The sequence below is a fragment of the Pongo abelii genome, chromosome 1, assembly GCF_028885655.2.
Source record: "Pongo abelii isolate AG06213 chromosome 1, NHGRI_mPonAbe1-v2.0_pri, whole genome shotgun sequence".
Lineage (NCBI taxonomy): Eukaryota > Metazoa > Chordata > Mammalia > Primates > Hominidae > Pongo > Pongo abelii.
In genome coordinates, this window is record NC_071985.2 from 41,891,964 (window position 1) to 41,911,444 (window position 19,481).

Sequence of the window (19,481 nt, forward strand, 5' to 3'; positions counted from 1 at the left end):
CTGTCAAAAACGTTTCTTTATTCAGATCTTAGTCTTTGCAAGTTTTTTTTCTTTCAAGTTTAAAAAATTAATGATGGCTGGGCCCGGTGGCTCACACCTGTAATCCCAGCATTTTGGGAGGCTGAGGTGGGTGGATCACTTGAGGTCAGGAGTTCAAGACCAGCCTGGCCAAGATGGCAAAACCCTTTCTCTACTAAAAATACAAAAATTAGCCTGGTGTAGTGGCGTATGGCTGTAGTTCCAGCTACTCAGGAGGCTGAGGCATGAGAATCGCTTGAATCTGGGTGGCAGAGGTTGCAGTGAGCCAAGATTGTGTCACTGCACTCCAGCCTGGGTGACAGAGCAAGACTCTCTCTTTAAAAAAAAAAAAAAAGTTAATGGTGTTTACAAAATATTTGTTTATATATTAAAATACCCAGTGGAAAGTCTCAGTTCTTCCCCACTGGCAGCCTATGTGTGTCATATGATATGTGTGCCATAAGTGACCCAATCTAACTTCTAGTGCTATGATAGGATCTGGGCTTAGAAGTCAGTGTCTGCAATGTCTTAGCAAAACTAGGATATCAACAGCCTCATGAACAAGTTTTTAAAAACTCCTTCTGCCTACTTTCTCTCTCTGTAAAACTCAATTCCTTCTTAAAATGCTGTGTGTGTGTGTGTGTGTGTGTGTGTGTGTTTTGAGATGTAGTCTCACTCTGTCACCCAGGCTGGAGTGCAATGGCACAGTCTTGGCTCACTACAACCTCTGCCTCCTGGGTTCAAGCAATTCTCATGCTTCAACCTCCCGAGTAGCTGGGATTACAGGTGTGTGTCCCACCTCGCCCAACTAATTTTCTGTATGTTTAGTAGAGACGGGGTTTTACCATGCTGCCCAAGTTGGTCTCGAACCCCTGGCCTCTAGTGATCTGCCCACCTTGGCCTCCCAAAGTGCTGAAATTACAGGCATGAGTCACCATACCTGGCCAAAATGCTCTTTTTTTTTGTTATTATTATTTTTTTAATTGTTCTTAGTATCCTATATACTTCCTTTAGTGTGAATACCTCTTTGTCTATACTGTGTGTCAAGGACCTTCTTTATAAGAATTACCACATCTGTTTATGTAGCAATGGGTTTGTTTGTCTTTTACTTTCTTTTGACTTCCAAGAGGGGGTAAGTACAGTTTACATTTCTTGGGATAATATGGCTATACTTACCCTTTTCTGTGCTTTAGAATTATCCAAGAGAGGAAAATGATGAATAAAATAAAGAAGATCGTACCAGATAAAGTGCCTAGGCAGTAAAACAAGGTAATTAAATGCATGGAAAATATAACTTACAGGTTTTAAATTCTATCTTAGTATCCAGTCCCACTACAGATTACCAATGCTTTTTTTTTTTTTTTTTTTTTAAGATGTAACTATACATTCTGCTTTACTCTGGGTTTCTATAGCATTAGTCTTACTCCCACAGGGTTATTATAGTTAAGGTGTGAGCTGAGCTGTTTTGTAACCTTTAGTCCAACGTCAGCTTTTCCAAAAGTAAGTGAGAACCGCGATGGGGCAGCTGGCCACCAGCTCTCCATGGCCCTGCCCATGTCTCTTGCCTAAGACTTAACACAGAGGCATTTCATTGTGAAAATACTGGAATTCTCTCTCTTGTTGAATTATATATTTAAGTCATTTTGTCCATTTATTGATTGTTAAAATGCAGAGTCTCCACAGATAAGTAGACCCAGGCTACCCCATTCTGTGGTCTTGGGCAAGTTACGTAAACTCTCTGTGTCTCAGTGTCCAGATGTGTAAAAAGGGATGTAAGTGTAATATGCCACAGTATTCCCTTGGAAGCAAACTCTATCACGAAACTATTCTTATTTAGGCAAATCACAGATATGGGCTCAGAAGACTGGTCTTGTGGCTTTCTATTTGTGCAAATGAGCAGGATCACCATCTGGAAGCATACTCCAGGTTACAACTGAAAGAAGAAGTTGCATTCTCCCACCACATTCAAATAAAGAATTTTTGACACTGATGAATGATTATTCATTTGTAATGGTTCAAAGATAGTAAGGAGCCTTTGATGAAGGTTATTTAGTATGCATATGATGATGCCAGTTTCACCGTATCGTGGCCTAACTTGTCATTATTTTCTTTCTAGTTGAACTTACAACTCAAGATATTTTGATCTCTTTACAACTCAAGATATTTTGATCTCTCTTTTTACATTTCATTCATTATAGGTAGGTACTTACTGTTATAGATGCCAGAATTCCTCAGCAAAACTTTCATAAAACTTACCAACTATGAGAGCATTATGTGCACCTAAAAGGAAGACAAAAGTCACAAAACATCACTCTGGCATACAACGTGATTGAACAGGACCTCTCAGCCAGTGACAAGTCATCCTGATTTTTCTTCAGGACTCAGTCTAATATTTTTTCTAATGCAAAAAGCCATTGGTTTCTTCACATTCTCTCATTTTACCTTCTGCACTTAGAGAAGACTTTTAAAAATTATTATTAATACAATTACAGAAGAAAATTTGTAATACAGAACTAAAGAAAAAAGTCACCCCAATCCTAGTACCCAAAAAATGTTTTGATACATTCTGTTCTGGTACATTTCCTTATATGTGTGTTTTCACATAATTATATACTAGAAATATAAGTTACAACAAAGGGAAACTAACATAATCTAGTAGATGCATCATAGTGTATTCAATGACTTCTATTGTGCATTTAACTTGTTTCTAGGTTTCTGTCTCATGAAACCCTTAATAAAATGCATAAAATATTCTAATATTTTACATTATTTCCTTAGATTAAATTTCTAGGAGGGCTAACTGGCAGGAATAGTTGTATTATTTTCCACATACATTGCATAATTGTTTTTCATAAGAGTTTTTGCAAATTTACAATAGTACCTTCAACACACAACAATATCAGTTTCATCACATCCTTGCTTTTTATTGGGTGTTCACCTAACAACCTTTTTATTCTTAATTTAATGGACAACTTTAAAAAAATGTTTTGCTTTTGTCACCTAGACCAGAGTGCAATGGAGCGATCTTGGCTCACTGTAACCTCCACCTCCCGTGTTCAAGCGACTCTCCTGCCTCAGCCTCTTGAGTAGCTGGGATTACAGGCATCTGCCCCCACGACCAGCTAATTGTTTTATTTTTTAGTACAGATGGGGTTTCACCATGTTGGCCAGGCTGGTCTTGAACTCCTGACCTCAGGTGATCCATCCGCCTCGGCCTCCCAAAGCGCTGGGATTGCAGGCATGGGCCACCATACCTGGCCCCTTTATTTTATTAATATCAATTTTGTTCCACTTATTTATATGTCTCTTCTTATGCTGGTGCAAAGTGACTTTTGTATTATTGCTTTATATTTTGTTCTAATATTTGATACAGTTGGTTCTCCAATGATCTGAATTTTCTGTCAGTCCCAGCCAGATCTTCAGAGTACTCCAAAAGCATTTAGTAAGTTATCCAGTGAGATTTTTGCCAAAAAAGCAAATATAATTTGATATTAAGGGAGTGTCAAGCTGATAATTTAGAAATATTATCTGTGAGTTATATTAGCATATTTACAGGATTAATTGTAAAACTGGATCTTGAACAATCTTGGTGTAGAACCATGTATTAGAAGAGTCATAAGAGATGGGGAGAGGGGAAAGTGTAGCACTAACTTGGATTAAGAAAGGCTGTTCATTATTAATTTTGCTCATCTGCTCCATGATGTGGGTAGTTTTCTATCTTACAGTACCCTCCAGTTGCCAGCAGAGGGCTACTCTTCTACAGAGCTCAATGTTACATAATTTCTAAATCTGTTCTATTCAGCTGTGCTAGCTTAAAATCCTGTTCCCTCCAGTGGTGAGGGAGACAGGCCGGCTGCTCTCTGCAGCTTGGAAGGTGCTCCCTAACTCATGCTGAAAACATTTCTTGTAAGGCTCGTAGGCTGTAAATAAATCATTACTGTGTGGCTCATGCAACCACAAAGTGATATAGACAAAAAAGGTGCAGAGCTGAAGTGAGAAGTATGAGAAGAGGAAGTCTGGCCTTACTCTCACTATGGGAGTTTTGGAATAGGTGGATGCTCATATTGTACTCTATAGCTCGTAGCATATGCCATAAACATCACACCACACTTGATGCCAATATGGATGAATGAATGAGGAATAACCATGACTGGGAAGGTCCCACATTCCTTGCACTTGCACTTACGAGAGGTACATATGGCCAGAGGAGGGTCCCATCTGTCATCCGCCTGGCACTGGCTCCAGGGACTGCCTTCCAGAGTATACCCATCTTCACACTCCAAAGTCACATAATCTCCATAGTGATATACTTTTTTCATTTCTAACTCCTTCGAGATTCCATTCATAAACAGTGGGAAGCTACAATTTACTTCTGAAATTAGACAAATCAGAAGGAAATTGATATTTTATTGTTGATTGTTGGTTTTAACTGCCAGAATAGAAGGGTCTATGACTCCAAAACCTATTTTGCCTTTGGCTAAGAGGAAGCATGTTTTTAAACATGTTACTAATCTTCCTCCTCCAAAAACCTTATGATTTAACATTTTCTGACTCCCATTTCTTAATGTAAAGTAATAGAATATGGGATGTACTGTGCATTCACTTTTGATTAACAGCTCTGCAACTGGAAAGCTGTGGAAAGATTAGGAATTAGGCTAACAGTGATCTAGCCCTGGAGCCACTTGGGTCATGCTGTAAGGAAACAGGAGTACCATGTTAATTCTCTCTGGCTTCACAACAAATACTGGCACTCTGCTCTATATTAAATGAATAATTCTGGCCAATTTCTGCACAAAGAACAAAAGTTAGTAAATCATGCTTGTGAATTTAAAATTTATCTTTTTTTCAAAAAGAAAAACTTTTTATTTATTTATTTTTTTTTGAGTTTCACTCTGTCACCCAGGCAGGAGTGCAGTGGTGTGATCTGGGCTCACAGCAACCTCCACCTCCTGGGTTCAGGCAATTCTCCTGCTTCAGCCTACCGAGTAGGTGGGATGACAGGCATGTGCCACCATGCCTGATTAATTTTTGTATTTCTGGTAGAGACGGGGTTTCACCATGTTGGCCAGGCTGGTCTCGAACTCCTGACCTGAGGTGATCTGCCCACCTTGGCCTCCCAAAGTGCTGGGATTACAGGCCTGAGCCACCGTGCCCGGCCTGAATTTAAAATACATCTTTCTAATTAATTTACTTTATTTCCTTTTTTTTTTTTTTTTTTTTTTTTGAGACGGAGTCTTGCTCCGTTGCCAGGCTGGAGTGCAGTGGCGTGATCTCAGCTCACTGCAACCTCTGCCTCTGGGTTCAAGTGATTCTCATGCCTCAGCCTCACAAGTAGCTGGGACTATAGGCGTGCACCACCAGCCAGCTAAATTTTGTATTTTTAGTAAAAACGGGGTTTCACCATGTTGGCCAGGGTGGTCTCGATCCCTTGACCTCATGATCTTCCTGCCTTGGGATTACAGGTGTGAGCCACTGCACCCAGACTACTTTATTTTGTTTAACTTATCCTTTGTTTTACTTTCTTTTTCTGCCCAGCCATCAGTACATCCTTCATCTTCAAGCACAGACTTCTTTTCAGTTGTAATAGTCTCAAAATTAAGCCTACAATATTTTTTTCCTAGATACAAACCAAGAAGGCAAAGTGGTATTTCTTGAAGTGTGGTCTGTGGTCTTCCTGCATCAGAGCATTCTGATGAGTTTGTTAAAAATAGACTTTTGACCCCACTTCAAAACAGAATCAGAGGCCATGGTATGGAGTTTGAGAATCTTTTTAACAAGGTGATTTTGTTAATGCTCTGGATGGAGAAGCACTGCTGTTGACCATGCAAAGAGGACAGTTAATAAGATGAAATAAATTTTATGTAAATGAAAAGAAAGCAGTTGCTGAGAAGAAAAAAATATTATCCCTTTCATTAAGCTCATTTCAATGTCTCAGCCTTACAAGCCTCATGCATTAATTTTCCATACAACCCAGCAAGAATAAGGAATACCAAGAAATAAGTCACCTTTGCAATAATGATCCAATTGGCTCCAGACTCCCTGGTCTGTACAGAAAATGAAGCCCATTCCCACTAACAGGTAGCCGGGGTCACAAATGTAGCTGACTGTCATCCCAGGAAGATATAGAGATACGTGTCCTCCAATGTAATGCCCGTTTTGGATCTTGGGTGGATGTGGGCAGGCTAAGAACAAGTTCCCACACAAACACAAGAAAAGACACTCAGTTAAACATAGACATATGAACACATGAACACATCCAATATCTCTGGCTATTAGAGGTACATGAAGACCTGAACCAGCCAGGTCATAAGCCACTCACTCCTATTTGATCAGTGAAAGATGGGTTCTCTAAACCTAGACCTCTTGACATTTAAACACTACCCTCTACAGTCTCTAACTTCAAACTAGATCAGACGGCGGAGTACTACAGGGATCGACAAGCTACTGATTCAGTGCTGTTCTGTCCTTACTGGAAGATGGAGCTGGTGTGGGCAGTCACAGCCACACATGTGCCTACAGTTGTCAGGTACTGTTGTTTAAAGCCAGACTAATATATCAAAGGAATGAGCTATGGAGGCTAAGAGTACAATCTCTCTTTACATATATATATATATATATATGTATACGTATACATATATGTATACATATATATACCTTATATATATATATACCTTATATATATATACCTTATTATATATATATATATATATATATACACACCTTATATATATATATATATATGTACCTTAAGTTCTAGGGTACATGTGCACGATGTGCAGGTTTGATACACAGGTATACATGTGCCATGTTGGTTTGCTGCACCCATTAGGCTAAGAGCACAATTTTAAACTCTGCTTCTCCAGGGCCTCCTGAGTTCCCTTTGTTAATGTTGAGGTGAAGGACCAAACAAACATAGTCAGTGGCTTGAACAAACCCTTGGAAACAACATAAAAAGTATAAATCCCTACGTCTGAGTTTCTTAAATTACTTTTATAGCATTATCAGTTCTGAAGTAAATTACATATCAATGTGTACTTTTTGCACAGCACATCCATCTCTCCAGGATAAAGATAACTCATAGTAGTAGAGGTGGAATAAAAGAGTATTTTCTTTAGCATTTGTTTTCAGTACTTTGAAAATATTCTCTACAAAATCTGGACCTCACCAGTTCTCTTCACTGTCCACCCCCTTCTCTCCTTACCATCCCACCCTCCTCACCCCATAGGAAGGACCATCAGAATACCAACAATTGAGACAGCGTGCCTATCTAGAACCCATTTGTCATTCACTTGGAAGGTAGTTCTGTCTCTGACATTCATAGCAAAGCCATTTTCACAAGCAAAAATGACTGTCACTATAGAAATATGGAGGTTCTTACCTAGATATTCTGAACCCATTTAGGATATGTGGAAGCAGGTACTAACCAGCAGGAACAGAAAGTTCACAGCGAGGGGCAGGGCTGCTCCAAACCCCATTCCCTTGAGGGTCACTTGTGCAGCGGATGGTGCTCTCCCCAATGAGGTTGAAGGTCATCCCTCTGTCTGGGTGGGCGTCGCATGTGTAAGATATTTCTTTTCCATAGGGAATATCTCCAGAGGGAGTTCCTGTGTGTCTCCCATTAAGGATAGCTGGAGGATTTGGACAAAAGATTTCTAGAAAGAAAACAAGAGCTTTAAGTTCTATTAGAGTTTCACTTAAGATGACTGAAACAATAGTGACCTGTGACTGTGCGTTTAGAAAGAATATAACTTTTAGAAAGAATATAACTAAGGTAGATGGGATTTAAATCTGTAAGGCTTTTGTTGAGAGGCAACTAACTGAAGTGAGGCCTAAATTACAGTTTATTGCAAAAGCCCAAAGACAGTGTTCCTGGACCACCCAGGTACCTATGTTCATAATGAATTTGGAAAGTAATCGTTTGTATTTTTTAAAAAAACACCCATTTGGTTGCCTACTTTAACTCAGGCATAATAAACTTCCTAGGTTGACAATGAGGTTCAAGACAGACAAAGGTTGGTCATCAGAGACCATAAGTTCCAAGGAAATCTATGAACTTGAATAAACATGAACTATCATCTTTAGCAATGTAAATGTTTCTTGGTGATTCAAGACCATTATCATCAGGACCAATACCAAATTTCCAATGGTGTCATCAGACACCAGTAAGGCCGTTTTTACTCAGATTAAATGGTGCCAAAGAGCCTTTTTTGATTTCTTCCAATTAATTAGCCATCATTTCTTCCTCCTTTTAGTCTGCTTAGAACAGTTCCTTCCCTAAAAGCAATTGATGCTTCTAGTTTGATATGAATTTAGGAAGAGATACCCAAGTTTATCAGAATTATATGTATATAAAAGACCTAGTACATCAAACAATGATTGACTTCTCATGCTTGAATTTTACCTGTTCGTGTTTTCCTAAGTTTATTTATATATTTATTTTCAGCTCTATGTGTCTCTGTAAGGTTGAATTTGTTGAATACTTGAGTTTCCTCAGGTATTGAATGTTCTTCACCATAATACTCACCATAAAGTATCCAAATTGATTTCTATAAGTTATTTTAACACAATACAAATTAAAATAAACATTTTCCAATAATCAGGAAAACAAGGTTTAAAAAATTCTTGCCTTGCTTTAGTAGACAGAATAGAATCAATCAGTAATGTCTTGGTATGTCAAACATGTACTTTTATCTAAGAGTTTCTGAATTTTTTCTGAATTTTGGCATATTTTATTTAAGCGGATGGTTTGGAAACTTAGGACACCTCATCATTTCAGACACTGATTCGTCATCCCAGCTCCTTCCACCGTACTAATTTATCATATAACTCTGTTTTATTTTCTCCATAACATCCCTATTTAACTACCATTTTATATATTATAATTTTTAGAATTTTGTTTACTTATTTATTTCCTTGTTCATAGTCTGCTTCCCAACAAGAAAATACATCCCAGGAAAGTAGGGAGGTGTCTTCACTCTTCATTCACTATTCATTGCTTTTTCTACACATGGAAAGTCCTGGCACATGGGAAACCCTATGTCATTAAATACTGCAGGCTAAAAAACAAGCTGACTAAATTGTTTGTGATATGTGAGGGGATAAAAGAACATAAAAATTTGGCTGGGCATGGTGGCTCACACTTGTAATCCTAACACTTTTGGAGGCCAAGGTGGGAGGATAGCTTGAGCCCAGGAGTTTGAGACCAGCTGGGGCAATATGGCGAGATTCTATCTCTACAAAAAATACGAAAATTAGCCAGGTGTGGTGGCATGCACCCGTAGTCCCAACTACTGGGAGGCTGAGGTGCGAGGGTCATTTGAGCCCAGGAGGTTGAGGCTGCAGTGAGCTGTGATTGCACCACTCCACTCTGTCCTGGGTGACTGTGTCTCAAAAAAGAAAAAAAATAATAAACATTTAAGAAAGATTCCTTCTTGATAAGAAAACTAAAAATAAATGACTGACTAAAACATGCTGCACCTTTATGTCACCTAGTTTCTTGCCACACATTCCCCACAAAATTAAACACTGTCATTAAACTAAGTGATTTGCAGATTAGTAACAAAAACACATGTCAGAGAAGACCTACAAGACCCTTCTTGAAATTCTTCCAGCAAAGAAGTATTTTTATCCATAATTTAGTTAAGTAAAGATCTAGACAACAGGTGATGCCATGCGGAAAAACATGCTGGAAAACAAAAATAAGGAGAGCTGTACAAACTACATAGTTCTTTCTACTCACGTTCACACACTGGAACACTGCTATTCCAAAGGGCTTTCATTCCAGCCAAGACACAATGACTAGCAGACCTGCCTTTTAATCGGAACCTAAAGAAAAAAAAAGTGGTAGCAAATGTGTGAGCAATTCCCATCTCTCCCTTGATTTCTTCACTAATAGATGCTCAGCTTTCTCACTACCATTTCCTCCTTGACTATCATTTGGGTCTTAGGTTCAGGCCCAGTTAAAAGTCTTAGTTCATTAGGGATCTGAATTCTTCAGTAGCTGGCAGAAACTCAAAGGCCAATTTATTCTAAAGAACCATGGTACCCTGTGACTGGCAAAGCAATTAGAGCTGTTGTGCATAATTGCCATATAAACTTCATAGCCCAGCATCACCTACAGAAGGCATGAACACAGAACCATACTTCTCCATGGGCACAAGAGCCATAACCTTCAGTTGTCATCTTTCACTGATACTGATGGCTCTCTGACATCCCGCTTATTCTCATTAGTGGGTCATGAGGCAGAACAGCTCTCGATTTGATAAGCAAAGCCAGGAACATCTAGAAAGAGAACAGGCACTGTTCTTCTTGCCACTACAACTGTAACAGGCCATAAGAGGCTCACAGAAGCATGCTGAACCATGCCCTCTAAGAAAAAAAGAAGGGAGGGGGGAAGAGTCTTTGCACCCACCCCAAAATGCCCAACTTATTATTGAATCCTGCTTCCCTTCTGAAATCTGAAATCATTCTGAAATTGGAAATCATTATTAGGTGGTGGACTTTGTAAATGCCAAAGATTCCTTGGAAATCATTAAAAATAGCTGCTTAATTGCCCAATCTAGTTATCCCTCCAGACTCATAGTGCACACCACCAAGAGTAATGGATACACATAAACAACTAATAATACCACTTGAAACTGATAGAAGCAGGAGGCAGACAAATCCTAGGCAGATGGGGCAGATCCCGGTGAAACCTGACCTTCAAACTGAAGACAGTTTAAAGCCTAGCTACAAATTCCAGGTAAATCCATGGACTGGCTTGAGAACCTCTCTTCCCATTTGGTGTGCTTTCCTCTGATTGATCCTCACTGTTCATCTAGTTTACACACATGTGAGCTTCCCTAATTGGTTTTTTACACTGTTGTGCCCACCTTTGAGTGGTGTCTTTGTTTTAGTCTTTTTTGCATAGTCACAAACCAATCAGCACAGGCTCCCCATTCTGTGCCCATAAAAGCCCCAGAACCAGCCACACTGAGAGAATGACCCCCTGACTTCACCTGGGGTCCACCCTCGTGTCTCGTCTCCGCTGAGAAGCTGTTTTGTCACTCAATAAAACTCTTCTCCACCCTCCTCACCCTTCTATTGTCAGCATAACCTTGTTCTTCTTGGATGTGGGACAACAACTCAGGACCCACCAAACGCAGGTACAAAGAAGCCTGTAACACTGTGGCCCTCCATCCTCTGCTGTGGGAGGGCAGCTGTACCACGCGAAAGGAAGCAGCAGCAGATCAAGCCAGAGCTGGGCGACAGGAGATGTGGGGCGACAGGATTGACAGAGCTGTTAAGCACACTGCCATCTGTTGGGCTGCAGGCATTATCAAATGCTAAGAGCCATTAGTGTGCTGTAACACCTCCTCTGGGCTTTGGGGTCATGGGCACCCCTGTTTGGGCACCACCACGTTCCCTTCAGTGCAACATGCCTGGTCCAGCCACCAGGACCGCTCAGAGCCCATTCTTGTGCAGGTGCTTGGAGTGGCCAGCTGGACCCCACACTCACTCACTCACACATCCCCTCTCACCAGGGGCTGAGTGTGCAGTCATGGTGGCCCCGGGGTCCCAGTCAGAGCACCAGCCAGATGCCGCCCAGTGGGCCAAGTATCTGGGGTGTTTCCTGTGGTGAGCCTGGGCCCAAGCAAGGCCTGGGCAGGGGCATTGCTGGCCGGAAGTCACTGGCTGGCAAAGTGGCTGAGAAAAATCCTGCATTAAAAGAATTACCCTGGCCATTCCTGACCTGAAGATATATTATTGGGTTAAAACACACTTATCCATGCACTATTACAGATTCCGCTATTGATTGGTTTTAAGTTTCCTAAGACAACCTCTGCCTTACTTCTTATGGTGCAAACAATTTTTGTCTTATTCATCATTTTTTTTCTAGCATACCTCTTATAAAATTATGTTCTTTTGCCTCCAAATAAATACGTACCCATTCATTTCAAGTTCCAACTGTGTACTCAAGATCAGTGACTGTATTTAGGTTTGTACCTGACATTGAGCTGTATATGCCATTTTCTCATTGCCTTCTGAAAGTGGTGCCACTTAGTCCCTACCCTTATTTCAAAACTACCCTTCCATAAATTAATCTCTCTGGGTACTTCTTATCTACTAGGTCAGCTCCTTTTTTGGATTAACCCCTGAACTCAAAAGAGTCATTCTCCACACTTGGTCCTTGGTTTCAACCCTGGGTCACACTCACCCTTCATCGCAAACAAAGGACACCTTTGCCCCAAGCTGGAGATTAAGTGGAAACAGCACACGGCCATGAGGGAGTTGGCCCAGGAAGTCATCACAGGATTTCACTAGAAGAAAAAATAAAACAACAGGAGTAAGTCCTCCTTGTGAGGGCGGAAACAGAGCAATCTGGAAGCCAGAGAGTCGAGGCACCTGTACATCTAGGGGCTTCAGGGCTCCAGTCTCCCTGGGGCGTGCAGTGCAGAGACGCAGCCCCTCTGAGGTCATAGCCGGGCTCACAGCTGTAGAACACTTCCTGCCCAGGTGAAAAGTTGTCCAGATGGCTTGGGGTATGCTCACCATGCAGGATTTCTGGAGGTGGCTGACACACTGTGGAAAGGACAGTTCCAGAGCACTTGTTAGATATGGGGGAATTTACTTTGCTATATCTTATGCTTGCCAGAGAGCTTAAAAATCGTCATTGCAGAGTGCAGCTATTAAAAGAGAAGATTGGTAGTTCAGTAGCCACATCTCACTAACAAGGAAACTAAGGAAACTAAGCAGAACTGTGACTAGAATCAGTCTCTCCAACACCTTGTCTGTGTTTTTTTCTACTGAAACATGTTCTGAAGACTATAAGGCAGCATATTCCTCTTGCTTTCACCTACTGGTTATGGAGCACAGAGTCGTGAGTGCAGGTGGTTTGGCCACTCTTCCACTTCCTACAGAGGCAGTCCCTCAAGTTCATGTGTAAGGCAACAGCAAGGAATACTGTTGCCAAGGTCTCATCTAACAGACACCTTCACCTATTCTTCATTTTCCTCACTCCCTGTCCCTCTTTCAGTCAGCACAGGGCTGAACTGTTAGCTTCCTTTCTGTCCCTGTGACCAGTCCTAATTCTTCCCACTTCATGTTTTAAGCCAGTCATTTCAGCTAAGAAAAGAGGAGGCATCAAGAACCAAATCGCAGGGATAGGGGGTGAGGGTAGGGATGGGAGGTGGGGACAGTTAATGGGTACAAAAAAAAAAAAAAGAAAGAATGAATAAGATGTAGTATTTGATAGCATGACAGGGTGACTATAGTTAGTAATAACTTAATTGTACATTTAAAAATGAAAGAGTATAATTGGATTATTTGTAACACAAAGGATAAATGCTTAAGGCCATGGATACCTCATTCTCCATGATTATTTTACATTGCATGCCTGTATCAAAACATTTCATATACCCCATAAAGATATACACCTACTATGTACCCACAAAAATTAAAGATTAATAAATTAAAAATAAACAAAAAGAACAACCCCCCCTCAAAGAAGAAAAAGCTACAGACTTTTTAGTGATAGAACGTATTGCTTAGACCGTATTTTAACCGAAATGTTGGCTACCTCCATCCACAGGACAATTGGTGTGTTCTCAGGGCATCAGAATGCATTTGAAACTAGGCATGGTGGCTCAGGCCTGAAATCTCAGTACTTTGGGAGGCTGAGACAGGAGGATTGCTTGAGGACGGGAGCTCAAGATCAGCCTGGGCAACATAGCAAGACTCTGTCTCTAAAAATAAATAAAAATTAGCCAGGTGTGGTAGTGAGCACCTGCAGTGCCAGCTACCTGTGAGACTGAGGCAGGGGTCTTACTTGAACCCAGGAGTTAGAGGCTTCAGTGAACTATATTTGTACAACTGTACTCCAGCCTGGGCAACAGAGTGAGACCCTCTCTCAAACAAACATACAAACAAACAAAAAATCAAAAAACCTCAAAGAATGAATTTGAGCCTCAATCTGAACAATATGTAATTATATATCAAGTATTATGTGTGTGTATATATATATTTGTTTGGATTTGAGCAAAACACTTTTTCTGAGCTTCAGTCTTTTCAATTATAATGAGAAAAAGTTGAAGTCCAAGGCCTTTTTGATTTGATGCTCTCATTTTGGTCCTCATGGCTCACTTGCCTACTGCCCCACTCCAGGGATAGAGATATGATCATCACTGTTACACATTATTATTCATGATACATTCCACTGTACATTATCATTAGGCTCTGGAGTCAGAGCCTTGGAAAAGTTCTTTAATATCACTAAGACTCAGTTCTCTCAAAGTAAAATGGGGATACCAATAGTAGCTACCTCATATATTTGCTGTAAATGTTACATTTAAAAATGCATCTAAAATATGTCTACTATAGATGAGAGAATAAGCCATTACTCTGAGACAATAACAGAGATAACAGACAGTGAAGATACTATTATGTTTATGCCAATTTCATAGTCCTTACACACTTCTTCCTTAATTTCAACAACTCCTGTCATCTATACGTACCCTCACACCCAGCAAAGTCTTGATGGGTCACACTCACCCCTGGAGCAGTGTGGCAGCTTGGGCCCCCATCTGCCGTTGGTCTGGCACTGCACAGTGTGGGACCCTACCATGACAAAGCCGGGCTGACATCTAAATCTCACGATCTCACTGGGGGAAAAGAAACTCCTATTTCCTGGTACTCTAATTCCATTTTCAACTTCTGGAGCTCTGCATTTATTAGTAGAAATACACCGAGGTGGAGGGCTGCTCCAAACACCAACTTGATCATCTTTGCTGGTGCAATATATTGACCGTTCTCCCACGAGCTCAAACAGCTGTTCTCCATCTGGTCCAGTGTGGCACTGGTAAGTCACCACTGTTCCATTGTGAAAAGATGTTCTATTGTTGCTGTAGAAGTCTCCATTGGATATGGTTGGAGGTGGCTCACAAGATATGACTGGGAGAAGGAAGAGTGTGGTAAAACAGCTTATTTTTTAATAATGAATTATTTTACTATGAATTTAAATACCAAATGCAAATAATCCAATGATTTTCTAAATGGAATTACAATACTGTTATTTTCTTAAAATATTTGCTAATAATCAGACATTTTTACCTAGTTGAAATGTAGGTGTGTATGATATGGGTTCTGCTCATAATAAGTATTTCACAAAAAAAATCCATTTTTTTTGGGTTTACATATTTATAATTTTAAGTGGATAATACATGTGATTTTATCACAGATTGTTAAGGTACTTATCTACTGCTGGACTATTTTTTCCTATAGGTTATTAAAATAACCTCTTTGCGGGTTAAATATACCACTTCTGGCATTATTTATCAAGAAAAAGAGAGAAAAGGAAATACAAAAGATAAGGCATGAAAAATGAAATAATGGCAGATTTAGGGGCAATAAAATGATAAACGAATACTGTGTTCTATCATAAGGTAATAATATTCACATATTGGCTAAGTGACTACACACACATACACACATAACCAGTATTGACTCAATTAAACGATCACTGACCTATAAATGTAGAAGTGGACATTTTTTTATAAAAGATAACCCCCTACAAAAAGTGCCATGCCTTGAAAACTTCGTATAGTAAACTGACAATTCTTTGATAATTTGAATTATTTCATAGAATTTCAAGTTCTTGGCAGGTATGGGAGTCACCTTGTATACATTCTCATTCATTTAATCTTTAACAGTCAATGTTAATTTGGGGGGGAGGAATATTAGTGAATACAATGAACACATTCATTGTAGGAAATTTATAAAATATGGACAAAGAGAAAGAAGAAAGTGAAAATGGTTCAAAGATAACTATTTGTAACAATTTAATTATATCCTCTTAGATACATACGTGATACATGCATATGTATGGATGGATATATTTTCTATACTACCATATTTGGTGGCTGAATAATAATCAGTCATGTAGCTACATAGATGTACTCTTTCCACTTGGATGAGGCATCTCAACCTTTAATTCCTCCTGGTGCACTTTTTTACCTTTCTTAAAAACTGATAGCCATTAAAATATGCCTTATTTCTTCTACTAGCTATTTTCAAACCATGCTGAACATTTAGGTTGTTTAACATTTTCCACTATCACAAATATTATTGCATTGAGTATCTCTGGACCAAAATCATGGGACTATTCATGATTATTTTCTTGTGCTAAATTCTGGGAAATGGAATTGTCAGTCAGAGGGTATTTACTTTACTTTTGTTTATATTGGTCATTAGCTTTCTGGAAGTCTGTGCCTACTTTTGCTGCCATCAACTCTGTGTGCGATGCCGATTTCTTCACAGCTATAACACTTTGCCAATTTGCAATCATTTTTCCATGTTTTTAAAGTTTTGGAGATTCATTGAAAAATATCTTATGGGAAAAATGGAGGGTCAGCTGATCAAGAACAAATACAACTAAAGACATGGGCCTAAAAGATTTGAAGGAGGATTAGAACTCAAAATGATCAGAGGCTTAGGAAAATTGCTAAGAACTGGAAAAAGAGTTCTTTTTATTATTTGGATTAGAATAACAAGAAAGTGAGCAGCCTACTTTGTGGAATTGTAAACTGATGATAGTAAGAGTTGGCAAAGACAGATCTAATTTTGTCTAATGCCTTTAAAATGTACTCATTAAGGACAACACTCTCTATACTGGAAATGTTTACTATTATAATAGGAAAGTAGGGCATTTTGCCTAGGTTCAAACCCACAGTTTCAGATAAATCACCTTTTAAGATAAAGAAAAGCCAGGAAGACCATGAAGCATCTGACTCCTATTTTCAAATATCTGAGAGACTACTTTGTGAAAGAAGGATTCAATTTATTCTTTGTACTCCAGGGGCAAGTCAGGATCACATGGAGGAATTTGTGGAGAAAAGTATTTCAACTTACTCTCACAAATAGGTGCCTTCTTATCCCATGTGACATTATTGCCTGAGACGAGACAAGTAGTAGATGGGGAACCAATGAGTCGAAACCTAAAGCAAAGGATAGAAAATGATTATACGCTACACGTATTTCCCATTTAACTCACCATTTAGAAAATAATAGCAGGTAGACATTAGACATCACAGGACAGATTACACATGGCAGACCTCGGAAGGAAGAAACCCCATCTCCATCTGCAAATTAGTCCTTTCTTTTTAAGGACAAGCTTACATTTTGACCTCTCCAATTCATTTTTATTCCTAATCCCTCACAACTGAATGAGATATTTCCCTTTTTCTTTACAGGACATTTTTGTACTTAAGTCTTTCAGAAACCTTGCAGTTATTTTATCCATGTGTACTTCCAGCAAGGAAATGACAAGCTCCTGGATTAAGCAGGGAAAATATCTTACTGAAATACATAACACTATAGCACCTAGCTTAGAGACTTTCAAGTTTTGGGGGCTCAGATAGTCTCTTGCATAAAGGAAAGAACAATGGATTTACCCAGAAGAGTCAGTAAATGAGAGCCAGAGGAGACAGCTAAACACCCCTACACTTGAAATGTAAAGGGCAGAGATACTCACCCACTTTGCCATAAAGCCATCCAGAGTAGGCCACAAAACGTAGAATGTTTTGTCCTTTAAAAAATTTATTAGGTATCCATAATGTTACTGTGAGCAATGTCACAAAGAATGCGGAGCAAAGCTATTCATGTGTTCTGGTGTACAGCAGGCCTAAACTTGACCAAGTAAAAATTAAAGGGTAAAATGGAGTGCCATATAATGATGAGGCAGTAACTGCAACAGTTAAGAACTTTTCCTCTTGATTATGTAAGAAATGTGATCAGGGCAGTAACCATTTGTGGCAAAGACTACTGGTGCCATCCCTAGTATCCACTTTCCTCTCCTTCATTAGTAATGGAACCCGCTATTTTTAACTGGGCCATTGGCCACCTGCAATAAAGGTTTCCCTTCTCACCTTTCCTTACAGCTGGGCATAGCCATGTTACTGACTTCTGGCCAGAGGATGTAAGTGGAGTGTCTTGTGCAACTTCTGGAAAGTGTCTTTAAAGGAATTGGCCTTTCCTTCTTCCCTGTGTCCTCTATACTGGCTGGAGTTTGGACCATGAGATAAGATGGACTCTCATTTTGAAGAGGTCAGAGTAGCAAAATGGAAGGAACCCAGCTTTCCGTGGATTATGGAGTCATCGTATAAACCCTGGACTGCCTACTTTCGTGATTTTTAACCTGAGACAGAAGTAAACTACTATCTATGTTTGAGATCCTGTTATTTTATTTCTTCTGTCTTTATAGCTGGAAATCCTAACTGATATACCAGCTCTTCCTGAAACAGTGACAGAAAGCTAAAGGGAACCGTGTGACTATGGCAATGACAGTCAATGTTTTTGTAGACACAGTGAGTCTCTTTTATGTTTTAGGTAGTGATTGAATTTTACTTATTGCTAGCCTGTTTAGGCTATGGTATAAAATCTTTTCAAGTGTGCCAAGAAAAAAAATCTTGAAAATTGCTGCAAATAAACAAGTTGAGAACCACTGGAGAAAGGAAAGAAAAGGATAATCCTGTTATTACCTGTGTTTTCCTCTGCCTGTCTCCTATCATACATTTAAAAGTTGTCTAAGAGCACAGGATCATGGGGGTCCTCTGACTTTTGACCTCCTAGAGGTTGTTTTAGATGTGTTCGCTGTGACTAAGCTAGATTGTTGGAGCCAAAATGTGAAGATGGTTCCAGCCTATGTATGGCTGAAAAAACACAGTGAATATTTTTTTAAATTTGATTTTATTTTTATGAACAAATAATAATTGTATAAATTTATAGGGTAAAATGTGATGTTTTGATATATGTTTCTGTTGCAAATGATTAAATTAAGCTAATTAACATGTCCGTCACCTTACATATTTGTTTTTTGTGTGTGTGTGTGTGTGTGTGTGTGTGTGTGTGTGTGTGTGGTGAGAATATTTAAAATCTACTCTTCTAGCAATTTTTTTCCTTTTCTTTTTCTTTTCTTTCTTTCTTTTTTTTCTTTTTTTTTTTTTTTTTTGATAGAGTCTGGATCTATCACCCAGGCTGGAGTGCAGTGATGTGATCTTGGCTTACTGCAACCTCTGCCTCCCAGGTTCAAACCATTCTCCCCCCTTAGCCTCCCAGGTAGCTGGGACTACAGGTATGCGCTGCCATGCCTGGCTAATTTTTGTATTTTTTGGTAGGGACAGGGTTTTGCCATTTTGCCCAAGCTAGTTTCTAACTTCTAGGCTTAAGCAATTCGTATGCCTCAGCCTCCCAAAGAACTACAGGCATGAGACACTGTGCCCAGCCAGCAATTTTGAAATACACATTATTATTAACTATAGTCACCATGTTGTGGAATAGATCTCTAAACTTCTCCTGTCTAACTGAAACTTCGTGCCCTTTGACCAAATCTCAGCTCCCCACCTCTCAGTGCCTGGTAACCACCTTTCTACTCTCTACTTCTGCGAGTTCAACTGTTTTTGATTTCACATGGAAGTAAGATCATGTAGTAT

The 19,481-nt window shown here is 39.5% G+C and overlaps 1 protein-coding gene across 11 annotated transcripts in view; it reads right to left on the reverse strand.

Moving 5' to 3' along the window:
- CR1 (complement C3b/C4b receptor 1 (Knops blood group)) overlaps positions 1-19,481 on the reverse strand; it is a 203,735-nt gene that overhangs the window by 95,895 nt on the left and 88,359 nt on the right. For 6 of the 11 annotated variants that reach the window (XM_054521535.2, XM_054521512.2, XM_054521478.2 and 3 more), the window contains exons 28-31: positions 16,903-16,988; positions 14,548-14,946; positions 12,403-12,579; positions 12,215-12,317 (exon numbers count right to left, since the gene is read on the reverse strand). In XM_054521535.2, coding sequence (XP_054377510.1) covers positions 12,215-12,317; positions 12,403-12,579; positions 14,548-14,946; positions 16,903-16,988 — 765 coding nt within the window. Of the gene's footprint in view, positions 1-1,194; positions 1,271-2,274; positions 2,299-4,204; positions 4,391-6,023; positions 6,201-7,396; positions 7,671-9,757; positions 9,844-12,214; positions 12,318-12,402; positions 12,580-14,547; positions 14,947-16,902; positions 16,989-19,481 lie in introns of those variants that run through there. The other 5 variants (XM_054521505.1, XM_024232557.3, XM_054521496.2 and 2 more) reach the window with 4 other exon arrangements.